The following is a 17,368-nucleotide window of genomic DNA, read 5'->3' on the forward strand; positions in this document are numbered from 1 at the left end:
ATATACGACAACCGTAGACTATTGAACTATTTACAAATTTAGTCTGGCTACTAAAAAAAATCATTTCGGCGAAAGGACTTGTATCCAGATCGTGTATGTTAAAAAATAGGATAGTATATGTAACATCTATAAAATAAATATCTATTTTTATCTATTTACGAGATTAAATGATACTAACGTATATCACATTATTATACACACGAGATAAATTAATTTAGTCTTCAACAATATTAAACTTTAACGGTCTTACTAATAAAGATTTATGCACATCGTATAAGCCTGTTATAAGAAAAATGTTACTAATAATTCCTGAATTGACAAGGTTGATGTATACTGCTGTTATAACAAGTGTCTGGTTTGTATGAAGACTTGTACAATGCTTATACAACGCAGAGGCCTAGTTTAACGGGTGTATAAGACAAAAATTGCGTAATTTTATCTGATTTCGCGTTTGACAGCATTTTTTGACTGTTTAGTTCAAGGAAAGATTTAAGTTAGTAGGTATTTGTGTTTGTTGAAAATAGTTTTATAGATCAAATGGAAGATTTAGATAATATTGATATGCAGCTAATACATACGATTGAAGATTTGCCGCCTCCAAGGAAAGTCTAAACATACCAAACTCGGTGCAATCCGTTATTACTTTCGCATGGCGATTTCAAAACAAAATACCGCTTTTCAAAGAAGTATGTTATGAAGATCTGTGACATAGTGCGAGCTGATGTCGAAAAGAGTACTAGAGGTGGAGGGTTTTCGATTTAGGTGTCTTCTTCATGACTTCTCAGTGTCATTAGAAAATGCCAAATTATATATAGTAGCACTGGCAATTCTCCAGAATATTGCTATTGATATCAAAGAAGACCTGGATGTTACGTATGATGACACTGAGAATGCTCCAGAAGAACCAAGGCCAACCTAGACGCCCCCAAGCAATCTGGCTGGACAAGCTGCTAGAGCTGCTTTTATTGAAACATATTTTTAAGGCTGTTTTATTTACATAGGTGTGGATAGTTAAGGACTTGAAATAAATAAAAAGTTATATTTCATTTAAAACAGGGGATTTTTTTTTTTATAAGTATATAATTATTTATTTAATTGCTGCTGTAACAATTTGAGCCTTAGAAGATGCTTCTGTCTAGCCCTTTCGTGAGCTTCGGCAAGTTGCTTCTGTTTGAGCTCATGTGTTTCAGCCATCTGCCTTTGTTTTGTTTCGTGCTCTTCCTGGAAACACTGGAACCCTACCGTATTGCGGAGATTGGCACTTTCCACTATTTGAGATGCCTAAAAAATTTAAGTATGATCGTTGAGGGGTTTTGAATGAAATAGTCCTTTCTCTATCACATTGATACTAACCTCTTCTAACTTTTGTACTGCAGAACGCGGCTTTTTATGTAAAATTCTATTCCTCTTTGTCTGAGGTTTTGGAGTTTCTTTTAGCGGCAAATAATAAAATGTTATTAGTATATTAAGTAAATGTGTATATAATTGCTTTGGTTGATAAAATAAATACAACTTACATTAGAATTATGAGTTGTATCAGAATTATTAAATCAAACGTCAATCAAACACGGCGGGTTGCCAGGGTAACAATAAATAAGGGTCGTTTTGTTATTCAACCAATACACATCGATTATTGGTCAAAGAGGTGTTTATGCCCTGTACAAGCTCTATTCACTGAATTACTATCACATTGTCATAACGCATGTATAGTGTTTTTTTATTAGTAAGACCGTAAGAATTCAATTTTGGAATGATTTTATATTCTATTTTTATTTTGTTTTCCATTCCAAATTAAAATCTTTCAGGAACTGTCAATCATCATTTCTGTATGAAGTTTGACATATTTGACAGCTGTCAAGACGAGACTATCTTGAGATAAAAACTAAATTGCACTAACTAAAGTAATCTTTCATCTCTTCCTGCCCAATTCTGTTTACGCTGTATATACGAGAGATGACTTTAGTTAATCTGTGCTATATTTAGTTTTGCTATTCTGTAGAAACTATGGGTTGATTCCAATAACAATAGAGGATTTCACCCAATTCAAAGAAGTTCTGTTCGATTTTTGAATTACGCGTTTGACATCTAAGTAAAGTCATTATACATATATCTTAAAGTTGTCAGTAATATGGCGTGTATTTGGGCGAGGTGCTGTGTGATGTAATGTGACGGGGACGCGCGTGCTCGGGCTGGTAAATTTCTCGCGCGCTGCCACGCAGCCCCAGATACCAATGGTACATCCCCTGGGCCGTTTAGATTCACGTCGATTTCTGTAAAAAAATATTTAAATTGGCTCTTAATATACACTGACGACAAACGTTTTACAGTCAATGATATTACTATAGGGGTAAAAATGTACAAAAAATCATTTAGGTTTATAAAAATATTTTACGACCTATCTTAGACTTAACGAATATCAACTAATTTCATACAAATCGGTACAAGTATATAGTATATATGAGGACATAAGTGATTGACATTACTATTTGTTTAAGAAAAATAATTGCACACGAATAAATAATATTTTTGTAATACTTTATTATTATTAGAATGTACTTCATTAAATATGTATTTCATTAAATCCTATGTTATACCATTTTAATTGTTATATCTAAAGGGCAACTACTGATAAATTGTTACGTAATACATATAGGCCGCTTTCTATACTCGATCTATTATCTCCAATTTTCGCAAATTTAGATTGATAAATGTCAGAATTCGATCTTTCGAATACAAAGATATTATACAAAAACGATCCATCGATCGGTTATTAAAAAGTATTTTATGAGATTGAAATATCAATCTCTAGCAGTAAAAATTGGATTGGGATTGAGTATAGAAAGCGGCCGTAAGTTTCATTAAATCGCCATAACTGATATCTATAAAATAAGAAGGACGTTCGATTTTCAAACAAACGAATAACTCACTGTGTAAGCTAACTTGACTCTCCATCTTTCCGAGCGCGTTGACTGAGGCGCACACGTAAGTGCCAAAATCGCCGAAAGCCAGCGATTTTATAGTCAGGTTCATCCATAAAGAATACTCGTTCACCGAGCGCTCCACTATACGGAACTTTGGATTCTCGAGCAGTTTATCGCTCACCAACGCTGAAACGCATTATGTATAAATTCTCTTTGTTTACAGTTTGTGCCAAAAGTGGTTCATGTGACTTTAAGTAATGAAACCTTTTTTGTTTCGATATACAAAGATGTTAGATGTTATAACACATTGGTCTTTTGGTACTAGGTTTTTCAATTTACCTCAAAACATATTTTTCAAGTTTAAGATTACTATGAAGAATGACAGACATATTTACTAGATTGATAAGCCTTATCAGGTGATCAATGTATACAAAGCCGAAACAATTATTGCTTCACCGCGAACTGAAGCGAGGACCTCCGGCTATACGCCTATTTGAGTTTGTCTTTTTATTTAGAAGAATTACCCAAATACCACTTACTCGTTAATATTAATGTATATAGGTACACACAATATATATACATAAATAAATAATATGAAACCTTATGCAATGGAAAGGTAGTTTATAATAATATTAGTAATTATTTATAAGCAAGAAAATGAGCCCTTCTTTTCTTAGAATCGAATCCACAACCTCTATGTCAATTTCAAGTGGCAGTTCTATCATTTAATTCATCCAAACCACGTTACGTAAAACCTTGTTTCCACAATAGTTTTGTATGAAAAACCCAAGCAATAAATTCAATAAGTCCAGACTTATTATACTTTAGTAGTGTACCGTTATTAAATCGCACGGAATAGAAAATATTTAAAATTCAAAAGAAGAATGCGATAAAAATAGAACGTTCTAGTCTATCGAGTAATATTCCAAAGATTAGATATAATCTGTCTTCTATGAAGTTCGATTCACGAATGCTGCGTTAATGCGATAGAGATGTCAAAGTTCTCGATAGAACAGGCATTAGTCTCCGGTAATTTGTCTCTCAATTGTCTGGCGGTATTCCAACTCCTAGATAACCTAATGTTAATTGACCTTACGCGTGGTAGATGGAAATATCTTTTACCGTGTGCAACTGTAATCAAGGGCGGCCATTACCTAGTCATTTAAGTTTCGGACAGGACTTGATTGCTTGGTAATAGATCACAGGCGCAAGGTATTTTTGGTGTAATACTATGTTTAGGCTTTTGCTTTGTTTAAGATTGAAGTGTATCACTTTTATCGTGCTTTAGTCAGTATTTTTGATGGCTTGAAACCGAATTAAAGGAGGAGATTAACAATACAACGTGTTTTTGTTGTTGTATCGGAAATCATTGTTGAATAAGAAATACAAAAAAATCAACAATCAAGATAAGGTTTTTTTCTATGTTTGTGTAATGTTTAAATGTGTTGTTTATTTATAATATTGTGTGTTTTATGTGTTAGTTTTTGTATTTTTTATTTAAGTCTTTAGTTCATAACAATTTAAATTTGTGCTGTTGTGTAGCCCTGCAGGCACTAAAGTTAACCACTTAGTGGTTTTTAGGTATTTACTGTACTTATAGTTTATTTATAATATATTAAAAAATAATCAAAAGAAAAATGTAAACGAAATTAATTAATGTTAGTAATTTACCATCTTCCCGGTACCAGGAGTTCATAGCTTTCGGAGAGGCTTCAATATAACACTGCAGTTCTACGTCACTGCGAAGCGGTGCCCCCACTAATTGTAGCGCAGCTTTTACTTGTGGTATAACTGATATAAAATAGTAAAACAATATAGAATTAGTATTTAATTTGAAGATTTCAAATTTAGAACGTTTTATATTACCACTAACATTCTTTTAAAAGGAATATAAGTTGAACGTTCTAAATTTAAAAATCGTTATAGAAATGACAGGTGGATGACTTACAATGTACTTGCACGTGATACCGGCGGCTGACGGTGGGCGGTACCCCGTTGCTGGCAATGCAGTAATATGCACCCATGTCAGTGCGCTGCACGTGAGCCAGCTCAAGACTTTCGCCTTTGTGGATCTCTACGACTGCAAGAGAAATTTATAAATTGGTTTAGGGAAGTTAAGATAGATTTTACTTTACAGTGAACGTGTATATTTATTATGATAATAGGAATTAAATAGAAATAGTAAAACAAACTATTGTCGCCAATAACTTGTTTGATGTCTTGTCAACCACAATAGGCCAACACATTGTCAGACACATATGTTTTAATGTTAATAGGCAATCAAGTTTCTATGCCAGCTTTAATAATAATTATTAAATAACCCAGGAACTAACGCCATGGTCGCTAACAATGACCCTAGCAGATTGTATAATGAATTAAGCAGAAGATAGTACAATGTAATAATATTAATGATCTAATATTGTAATGAAATCTAAAAAAATGGTAATTAAAAACATAACACCAAAACAACAATCTCTCTGTAATATATGCAGTCATTTTATATGCATATTGGCATGTTCTTTTACCGGAAAAATGTAATTTTATAGCCCCGCCTTATCTCTAGGAAGTAAGTCAATCATTCTTTAACAATCCATTGCTCTTTCGAGAGTTTTGAACAAATTAAATTTTCAATGAAACATCAGTGTACACAACTATCTCGTAAATCAACAGTTTAGATATTCCATATAGATTTTCCTTTATTGAATTCCTCGGCATATTAACGTATTATTTCTTACTTTATTCCCGTTATTGCTTTCCTCCGTGCGAAACTAGCGGAGCGCGAAAAAAATAATACAATATAACAAGTGAAGAGACGAGCGCGGAGTGCAAAATTTTACCATTTCACGCGAATATCGTCCATTCTGAAATCGCTTTTGAGTACAAAATCTTTTATTATGCGAACACGGTTCATTTGGCGCGGCATTAAGTGAATTTGTCGAACAACGTATTTTAAAAAATGAACGAGTGAAGGCCGGTTATGAAATGATGAAAGAAAAATTATCGGATCGGAGTGGTTTTGTATTGGAATTTTCTTTAATAGCTCCTTCTTCAGGACGGATGGCATTTGCAAATTAATTGGTTTCAAATCACCCCTTTCGTTATATTGGGAGGTTGTATATTATTTTAGACTTGGAGTAATATCGGAGAATTTTACGGTAATTAAATCAAAATTGCGACGAATCGTTATTTTATATCGTCGACGAATAGACAGGATTCTGATCTGATCTAATTGATATGGACACTAACAATTCGTACTTGAATTTGTGTAGGTATGCGCTGATGTTAGTTATTTTGATGTATTTGCGTGTTGTTCCCACGAGAATGTAAGTGCGTGCTCCTATTTCACCATGCCTCCTGCTGATAGAGGATTAATCTATGTTTTTAATTTATTTTATTTTTATTTATTACTTATGATGTCATGTGGAACATGGTGTGATTGCAGGTCCTTACAAACGTTGTGTAAAACAAAATACTTGGCGATTAAAAAGAGTGGCGGAGAGTTTATTGCCAGTTCTTCTCTTCCGTTCTACGCCCTTAATTTGAGAACTGGCAGTAAATGTAAAATTAGAAGCATTTCATACGTATATTTTGACGTTCATAAGTGTACATTGTAGTACCTATGAATAAATGATTTTTGAATGTTGACTTTTGAAAATACCAAATTCGCGAGTGCGTTGTTGGCCTTTTAAAAACTTTCGTTGGAACTTTACTTCAAATCCGATACATTTTCTTAGATGGATGTTGAGTTAACTTGAGTATAACCGAACTTGATACATATCGAGTAGTTAATTGCTATACGCATATATTATGGAATTGGTACAATGAGCGTAACGGGACAATCAGCGTAACGGAACAATGAGTCATGCTTTTTACGAGTGCAACCGGCGTTCATCGTTATTAGACGTTGTCACGTCAAAAAAAAAAAAAGAAGTCGCGTTCTTCCACGATAGGCCAGCGAGCTTATAGAGAGTGGTGAAGATAGAGAGAAATGGTTCCGGTTGGAGGAGCCTTTACTCTTGAAAACAGCAGCTGCATTTGTATAAAAGTAGGTATGTGTATCTTTTATAAATAGTATTTTCTACGTCGCATTAAATTACAAATACAATTTACTTGAAAAAGATATGAAATAAATAAAATGAAAGCTCTTAGATAAATTACTCCCTATCACGGAGAATTTCTCATAAACAGAAAATATTAATTAAAGCTTTTTACGACTTTACACAGAAATGTGGTTTTTAATACCATACGATTTATACATACAAATAAAAGCTATTTTAATAAGTAACATTTACATATCGGCAACAAGGATATTACGGGTGGCACGGTTGGACATTTATTTTTCATTTCATAGATATTGATAAGTTCTTTAATATTGTGGAACATTTTTTTGTTCTATCATCAATCGTTTTCGCAGCGCATGAAATGAAAGATTTTTTATAGGCATTTTACACCTTGGGTAACATTATTGTAATTTTAGTAGGGATCCTTATTTTTCTTGCAATTAAAATAGCCTATACATATATATATCACTGACAATGTAGCATTCAAATGGTGGAAGAATTTTTAAAATCGGTCCAGTACTTTTTCAGCCAATGCGTTACAAACTTACATACAAATCTTTCCTCTTTATAATATTAGTGTAAACTAGAAAATAGTCAAGATCCGTAGCGAGTGAGGTCTATAAAGAAACATTTATCTACTGTATGACGAGGCTAGCAGTTATTCTGTAAATTAATATTTGCATAACGCAGGCATTTAATTTGAAAATCGCATTCAAAGGCGTGTAATTACTATGACATGTATCTATGATTTACGTTAGATGCGAGTGAATGGTTTATTTTGTATGTGATGTCGTAATTAAGGGACTTTAATGCCAATGCGATTGGCCAGTCCCAAGTAATTAACTGTAAATTCAACGGAAATGTTAAATTGAATTTATACCATATATAGGTATGATGAAAATCTATATAACCCAAAAACTGAGCGGAAAAACTATGTGGATCCAGCGGCCTACCTAAATATTTTTGGACCAATTCGACTTAGGGTACTTAAGGAAAAGAGCGTTCCAATTCTTAAAAGGCCTGCAACGCACTCGGGAGCCGAGGCATTGAGTGCCCTTGGGCAGCGGTATCATTTAACATCAGATGAGCCTCCTGTTCTATACAAAAAAACCCCAATGGAGTTGCGCATTTTTTGGGTTGATCCCTCATGCCTCGTTTCAACAGCGTACGAGCCATATCAATTCAAAATATCACCAGCATCACCTTGATGGCTGGAAGTCTTCCACTTCGAAGGCCGGCAACGCACCCACTAATAAATCGTGTACATGGGTGGCGATGGCAGCTCTTTGGGCGTCCCGTAGGATATTTTGCCCCCTATTCTATAAAAAAGCACTCGCTGGTGAAGAAAAAGATCGTGATGTCGGCATGCCTTAGACCCAAGAAGTCGACCTCGTGTCAGGTACATAAGGCTGATCACCAATAAAGAAAATAATATCAAATCATCACCTCTGAGGGCAACTATAAGCGCACCGAATTACCCGAAATGAATAAAGCATACATTTCACTTCGAGGATCACCTACTATACTATACTATACTATACTTGTGTACAGTGACATAACTATGTGACCCAAACATGACTCTCCATGAGTGACTCGAGGGAACTTTCATTAATACTATGTTATTATAGGTTAATAAAATTTAATTAACTTTTTGATTTAGTCCATTTTTATTGTGGACAATCGTAAAATATTCCTAATAAATTTAATTGTTTCAGTTCAATTTGTTTTTATAGTCGTTTTATATGCCATTACAGTCAAAATGGAATTAAATTGGATTTGAAATTCAAAAATATTTAACTGAAGGAGGTAAGGACACTACACTTTATAGAATTAAAACGCGTTATTGTTTATAGATTTTTTTGCGTTCCGTGCAAGTGAACGTGTGATTGTAATTAAACTCCTAAACGACTGGACCGATTTTGAACAACTCCTTGACACCCTCGGACGCGAACCCAGAACCTGATGCGACTTCGGCTGCGGGTTGTTCTTCGAGTGGATCCCTTCGTCTCTTCGCGCGCTGCAGCCCCCATAAAGGGCTACATAGCCCGCCCCCCGAAATACACTAAATTAGTATAACATTTTAAGCCCGAAGGGGGCAAAAAACCCCCCTCGCGAGGGAGTGTCAGTGTATAGTTTTTTTTTAAATTGTATTTAAGACGTATACTTTATAAATAATTAAGGGTCCTGTAATATGTATAATAGATATTATAAGGAGGTTTCCGGACGTTATAATGTATGATAGGCTATTGTTAAAAATGTTCTTACATTTATAAAAAAATCTGACTTATAATTAGTCTCAAACATGTTAGGATTAAAATATTTTGTTTTTGTTTGTATGCTTGTTAAGGTGTACTGGTAATTTGGTCATGTCAAATCAGATTTCCTACCATGGAGAGTATTATACTGAGGAGTTATTCGGATTAATACATGCAGCTGCATCTCATCATCATCGTCACCTCCACGTCCGTAGTTCCACAACTAACCGTTTTAAGGCACTTTTTCGCGCACACCACCATCATGTGGAACCAGTTGTCTAGTGAAGTATTTCCGAACCAATTCGACTTATAGTCCTTCATAAGAACGTAACATTACCTAAAAGGCCGCCAACGCACTTCCGAGCCTTCTGGCAGGGGGCGTCTGCGTTTGCCCCTTGTTCTATAAAAATGTGTAATGAATAATAATTAACGAATAAAACATGAAAATAACTTCATTGTTAGACAGTTAACTAGTGCGGCTTACTACTAATACATCAGTAAGCGATACAAATATATATAATAGTTATAGAGAGTACTATTCGAATTTGTGTATCCAATATACGCTGCGAAACTATATATTGGCCGAACCTCTCGAGGCCAAAATTGAAATATTTAGATGTTAAATCTATTTTAGACCTTAAAACTAGAGCAATAAAAGCGAGTATGGTATATCCTAAGCTGTTTATCTTGAATGGCTTTTCTTTATTTTGATGTGGATTAGTTTCAACCTAATTATTATGGGCCAGGAATAATGCTAAAGAACTTATTTATATTTACTATAATTTTAGCAGTATAGTAAATACTAATGCAAGCGCCTACTCAAAACAATAGGAATTATTTTTCAAGTTCCCTTAAAATATCTCAACATCAATCATCATCACATATTATGTTTACAATGTGGATTGTGGAATATGGATAGCCCATTTCCGTCCATACATAATTTCAAAATACGTTATAGTAAATAGTTAGTTCATCTTATAATGTACCTACTGACTACTGAGTACTGGGCTACTAGCTACTACCTAGTAGCCAGTAGGTACATAACGGAAGCATCAAGCAGTAACCACTAACCTGTAAAGTGTAACTGTAACAGTAGCGGTAGCATAGCATAGCAGTAGCCCGAAACACTTAGACGTAAGTCTTAGACTAAGACTTACGTCTAAATGCTTACTCAGACTCTTAAATTAAGTTGAATTTCGAACCACATCATAATTTAATAATAAATAAGAGATTTGCACAATCGTGCTATAATCTCATGCAAAAATATTTACAAGTAAGGTGATCAGCCTTTTTCTGTGCCTTTTAAATCGCAGAGCGATAACAATTACTTGGAAACCCTGACTCCTTATACTACGTAGCCCATACTTTGCTACCGCGTTTGTGAAATTACTGTAATGCGCGTGGCGCCATCTATGTGTGAAATTGTGAACTAACTACCAATAGTATCTTGACTCGATTGTTACAAATATAATATTAAAATCTACAAATACAAGATAGGAAATAAGTTATTAGTTTATACATAAACATTTGATTAAGATTGTGTTATATGATTAAAACGGCAGCGTCTATTTAGTGATTAATAGTACTGTATAATGTGTATATATCACACATAAATTCTTGTATATATTAATTAATGCATATAATAATTTTAAAAAATATATGTAGCCGTGCGCATGTTTCACATAACAAAAACTAAGTTGGAAATTATTAAGTAAAAAAAATGTTTTGGTAATAAGAAATATAATATTTTTAATGTGTTCAGATAATGGGATTAATAAGTACTTAATAATTGATTATATTTAATCTACTTCTTTTATGTGAAAGACTTAAAAGTATTATTTACTCTTGCTATTTTAAATAAGAAATTATTTACATTCATGACAGCTGAAATGAATGCTTTGTTAAAGTTGTCCAAAATATATTTTTATTAAACTTTTAAACGAAACCAGAATATACATTATTTTGCAATATTTTTCTAACAGAGTTTTTATTTTTTATTATGATACAGGGCGAGGTCAACGCCAACAAGTATCTACAACTATTTATCGGAATACAAATACGATTTTATTATTAATACGTGCGAATCGCGCCATCTATGGGCCATATTTAATATTCCATTTTTTGGTCTGGCAGCGCCCGCATTTACGAATGCGCGGGAACTTGCTGTGTTTTGTTTTGTAGTGAAATGTAAGTTCTTAGTTAAATTGTCTCTTACATATTTTATTTGGCGCAATTGATGTTTTTTTAGGTATACAGGTACACAATGATAAACAACTTTTTGGAAAATGTACGTCACTGTATAAGTCATTTTATAAGAATAAATTATAAACATAAAAAGAAAGTTTTACAAATTACTAAGTAGTTTTTATCTCATATCATGATTTCGAAGTATTTTTATCTTAAATATTATTATATATTATAATAGTAAGTATATAATTTATTTCAAATATGTATTTAGTAACCGACTTAAAAAAACAGCTATTAGTTGTTTTTTTATTTAAATGATTTAAATATGTATGCTACGGGCGATAATACGGACATCAACCGTTCAACGGGTTTTTAAATTTTCTGACCGAATAAAAATAATTTTGCATAGTAATATATTAGTAAGTCAAGAAATTTCAATACGTTGACAAATTTTAACAAATAAGTAGTCAAAAGTTTTACACTTTGTACATCGCTTATAAAGAGGACAAAATTAAGCAAAAAAATGGGTCAATCAGTTTCCAAAATCTTATCTAGAGGTATACGTTGGGCGTATAAAGTTGCCCAAAAGTACGTGACTTGTGTACACAATTCCAGACTCTACACAAATATAAGAACTGTCAGTTGCGAATAAATTATGATAAGGAATTTTAAAGCGCATACCTCGATTCATCTTTTTTTTTATGGTATAGGGTATTAGTACAACACCAGGAGGTATGCAGGTGCATTGCTGTGCTTTAAAGCAGTGGTACGTTCTTGTCTTATAATTGTTTTGTTTGCATTTAAAAATAAAGAAAGCGCTTTTTTTATTAGTCACAAAAGTATCTTTATATTATAGTGCGTCCATATCGTTATAATTGTCCTAAATAATTAAGAAACTAATTTTATCAGCTGGTTTACTTCATGCAGGTCTAGGCTCAATTGCGAATTGAAATTGTACCATATTATTAGGAATAATGAAAGAAACATGTTTGTGTATTTGGTTAAATTTTCTAAGCGCATAATCACTGGATCTAATTGAACTTAGCTGTATTGGATACTCCAATTAACGAGTAAGCCATCAAACACGGCAGAATTAACTCGAGTATACCGCGGGGTACAGCTAGTTAATGTAAATGTTGCGTTCTTCCTTTAAATCCTAACTATTCACCTTTCGATGCTAGACTATAAATTCTTCACACTGTAGAATCCCTGAACTTGTAAATTGCTTTTTTTTTTGTTTTTGAAGTGAAACTTCTTTATCGGGGTTGGAAAAAAATTTTGTGTAACATTTTTTCGTTACGCGTCACATTTTTCGGTTACGCGTCACATGTTTCGGTTACGCGTCACATTTGACCGATACGCGCGTCTTTTTCTTGTCCCTACCAGGGTTGATTCAAAGAGATTCTAAACCATTAATAACAAAAATGTATAATAACGATAACAATGATACTAAAAATTCTATTACAATTTATGAAATTCTGTAATAATCTTAGTGGTAATAAGGTAAAATGAAATAATTGTATTAAGTATTTGTATTCAAGTCTGTGATATTAAAAGCCTTTTGTTAAACTTTATCTAATTTAACTTTATTTAACCAATATCTGTAAAGTTGCATATTATAGATAATTTTTCGAAAAATAAGGTCATAAAGAAGTTTCACTTCTAACGTGTGTAAACTAGTACACGCACATTTTGTTTTTTTATAAATGTTATTGCTTATTGCCCACTGGCACTTTAGGCAAACATCTAGAATTAATAATATAGGTAAGAGAGTGACAAATGACAACATTTGTCATAGACTAAGTGTCGAAAAAACTAAAATGCTAAATGTATTACGTTCACACGTCTTTAATAATTAATGTTCAAAAGCGGCTAATGAACTAGGTATGCAGATTTCGCACTGCTACCTACGAAATTGTAAATTCATTTTCCTAAGAATCGCTAACAGACCTCATTTTCCTGCTACGCGAAGTAACAAATGCAATTTACATGCCAAATCCATTAGAGTGCGTTTCAGTGTGTAGCCATGAACGACGAAAAATCTCTAAGATAGCGCTCATAATAATCGTGGTAAGGAATTACGAACTTTGAGTATTTTTTTAACCTCCATCATCTCCCAAAAATTGTATCAGATATATTATTAAGATGTTGAAATTCTGTAGGTAGTAGAAGGTTTAAGTGATTAATGTCAAAAAGGTATCAGCAGGTATACATGATGCTACATTTTTTTTATACTGCACGAAGACATCATTTAACATTATGATCTACCCTAACTTAAGACTAATGCGTAGTTTAAGTCTATCCAAGTTAACTATAAAGTACAGTGAAATCTCCATGTAACTTCCCTCCATTTAACGAGGTACTCCCTAAAGCGTCGAAATCACTCGGCTTTGGTCGGTTTAGCTTGTCTTCTATACAATGATACACTCTACATAGCATTACATTCACACGCAATAACAACAATTAAATAATAAAATGTACTTTTTAAGTAGCCGAATATAGTTAAAACTGCGGAACTGTGTACGTTCTTTTGTCGCTTTATTGTCCTAGCCCGTAATAAATTCGACTGTCGACATCATACGTACCGAACTTTCTAAGAAATCCATTATTTTGATTACAAATTGGGATTGCTTGAGCGTGATTTATCACGAAGATGCCTCAATATCGCAAGATATGAATAAAACAAGTACAAAAATACATCATAATTTCTGGTGCAGCAAAAGGCGTCAGGCGAAAATAACAGACTATATTATGCAATAGCGTTCAAATAAGAATTGTTTTTTTATGTAATTACTAACACTAGTCTGAAATAAACTTTTTCTTTTTCTCGATTTTTTTACTTTCTATTTAACGCCAACTCTCTGTAAAGTGTCTTCTATACTTACAAGTTACAGTCTATATTAAGGGGTGATTCAAAGTCTGATTTTGTCTAGGTACTATTTTTTCCACTTATTATAAATTAATTGATACAAATGTAAAGGAAGCGAAATAACCGAATGAAGCTTTATATATAATTCCAATGAAATTACGTTTCGATATCACGGTTGTTAATTCAATTAATTTTAATGCTAATTATTATAAATTAGCAAATTAAACGCGTCGCATTATTACTTGCCGTTCGCAGCGAAAATTGTTACGTTAAATGTATTTTAATAATCTCCTAAAATGTACATCGAGTTATGGTTTGTTTGTTTAATATGGGTATTGTTAATTCCACCGTTTCACCTGGGCGTCCTTCGTTCCATATGTGGACCCAGCTACCCACTGAAGTATTTCCGTACCAATTCACCTTACAGTCCTTCAAGAAAAGAGCGTACCAATTCCTAAAAGGCCGGCTACGCACTCGCGGGCCCTCTGACATGTGTTCATGAGCGGTGGTATCACTTAACATAAGATGACTGGTCCTGAACGTTTAGCCTGTTCCATAAAAAATGGCTTGTTTCACGGTGTGAAGCATAGTAAAAATTTCAAAATAAAAGATGTCCATTTCTTTAATTATGTAGAATTTTTTCTTCTTAAAGGCTTTCATTGTTGTAACGATCTCTTATGAATTACCAATTGATTGCGTGACATTAATATGCCTATCACATGTTTTCTAATATTATTCTGTTCATTCCTTTGAACGCATGATAGACATTTGCTCATCTGATATTAAATGTAACGTTAGGTGACGTACACATTACACATTATTACATTCCTGTCACGTTGTAAATGTATGTGAGCTTATCAAACGTATAGCCGAATATTGTGTACAATTTAGATTTGACATGGATTTTACTGTTTAATCATAGGGATCGCGTCACAATTACTGTTGACAATATTAATAATATGTAATCTGGAAGCGATCTATGCAAATTGTTATCATATGTAAGGCTTGGTTGGTAAGACTAAAGCCTGAATGGAGCTTTTTTCCGTATAAGGTAGGGTTTTGAGTAATGTATATGTTAACGTAAAATTGTAAAAACCGTTAGATTGTAATCTATCGGTTATCGGTTATCGGTATTCGGTAGATTGTACTACACTAACTTAGTTATCATTCAAACTTCTTTGGTCAATTACAGATTAATTTTACTTCCCAACAATTTCATATAACTACCGAATAATAATACGTTAAATTGCAAGCAGTATGTTGAGTTGACAATCTTTCGATAGTTTACAATCTCGCGAGATAGATTACAATCTAACGGTTTTTACAATTTTACGGTGACATATATTTTTATGAATGCGGTGTAATACTATATTCTATGATGATTTCCATAGATATTAGGAGCGGGTGCTAAGCGAAGAGTAAAGTTAAAAAGGTACTTAATGAGGGCCACAATGTTTTACCTTGTTTTATTTGTTATTAATGAAATTATTTTTTCAAATTAAAAATTAATTAGTAGTTCTGATTAACGTTTTCATATAACATTTCACGAGGATATCTATACTAACATTATAAAGAGGAAAGATTTGTATGTATGTTCATAACGAAATGGCTCAAAAAGTACTGGACCGATTTAAAAAATTCTTTCACCATTTGAATGCTACATTATCACTGATTAATCCCTTCTAAAACTACAATGATGTTACCCAAGGTGTAAAAAAAATGCCTATGGAATATCTTTCAAACTCTTGATGATAGAACAAAAAAATATTCCACAATATTAAAGAACATAATTATCAATAGCTACAAAAAAAAAATCCACTCGTGCGAAGCCGGGACGGTCTATTCATTAATATATTATTTACCAAGTAATTTTATTTAGTACAGGACATACAATTAAAACTTAAAGTAAATTGAGAGCTCAAAGTAAGGACATTTATAGGGGTAATACCGGCTGTTTAGTGCAATGCAGCTCTTTTACAAATAATTTCTCAGTTTCACCTAGTTTTCAGATTCAGTCCATGTTCAATAGAAAAGTTCTCATAGTATTAATTAGTAATATTTCGTATTATTTATTTTTATGCAGACTGCATTACGGGTGCTTTAGAAACAGCATTTACATTTTTTTTTAATTTCTTTAACTAGACTAGGCTGTCGCAGTGACTGACTCCACTAGACTAGGCTTTAGTATTAGCAATACGTAATACTATACGTAAGTACGAAATTTTTCTTAATATTTGTACTATAACGATAGCTAGTTTTAGAAAATAATACTAGAACGCTTAAATTGGAATTTTAGAATAAAAAACAACCTCTTTAGGTCTGGGCCTCAGATTTCTGTATCTGCTTCATGATTATTTGTCAATCTAATATGCAAGTAGGCGATCAGTCTCCTGTGCCTGACACACACCGTCTATCTTTTGGGTCTAAGGCAAGCCGGTTTCCTCACGATGTTTTCCTTACCGTTCGAGCGAATGTTAAGGAAAACATCGTGATAGCCGGGGATCGAACCTACGACCTCGGATATGAGAGTCGCACGCTGAAGCGATTAGGCCAACCCTGCTGAATTTTAGAATACTTGACTAAATTATAAAGTCCCCTATAAATATATTCTTTTTCTATACTATTATTAATACAAAGGTTTTAGAACTACATCCAATACACTTTTGACGTACAGGAGTCAGAGTTAAGTTCCGTTTCTGAATCTTATCCTAAAGCCGCTGAAAATACTCGTAACGTCTACTTATGTAAATAATGAAATAAATTCGCTTTTCCTTCTGATAAAGAATTTGATTTAAATGTAATAAACAATAAAATTATATTTGAAATAAGCTTAAATATAACTGAAAGTTTTTGAGCTTATCAAAATTAATCTGATACAAATTTCATTATATACAGCCTTCCGCGAAGTTGGCTAAGCGTGTTAAAAATGAATAAGTGATGCGAATATATTACTTAAATCTTAATACTATTCTCGCGAAGATTTAACACATTAATGAGAAAAGCTTAAGTAACTTTAATACCGACTTTATGAATATTATTTTAACAATTTGAAATAAATACAAGCGGACGGTAAGT

At 33.0% G+C, this 17,368-nt stretch overlaps 1 protein-coding gene across 1 annotated transcript in view; it reads right to left on the reverse strand.

Moving 5' to 3' along the window:
• Nucleotides 1-1,738: 1,738 nt before the first annotated feature.
• The window catches only part of LOC125060160 (lachesin-like), an 82,467-nt gene continuing 66,837 nt past the window's right edge, over nucleotides 1,739-17,368 (reverse strand). Inside the window, exons 6-9 of the mRNA XM_047664925.1 lie at nucleotides 4,870-5,001; nucleotides 4,593-4,712; nucleotides 2,928-3,107; nucleotides 1,739-2,270 (exon numbers count right to left, since the gene is read on the reverse strand). Coding sequence (XP_047520881.1) covers nucleotides 2,086-2,270; nucleotides 2,928-3,107; nucleotides 4,593-4,712; nucleotides 4,870-5,001 — 617 coding nt within the window. The 3' untranslated portion in view covers nucleotides 1,739-2,085. The remainder of the gene's footprint in view (nucleotides 2,271-2,927; nucleotides 3,108-4,592; nucleotides 4,713-4,869; nucleotides 5,002-17,368) is intronic.

This window comes from Pieris napi, chromosome 21 (assembly GCF_905475465.1).
Source record: "Pieris napi chromosome 21, ilPieNapi1.2, whole genome shotgun sequence".
Classification (NCBI taxonomy): domain Eukaryota; kingdom Metazoa; phylum Arthropoda; class Insecta; order Lepidoptera; family Pieridae; genus Pieris; species Pieris napi.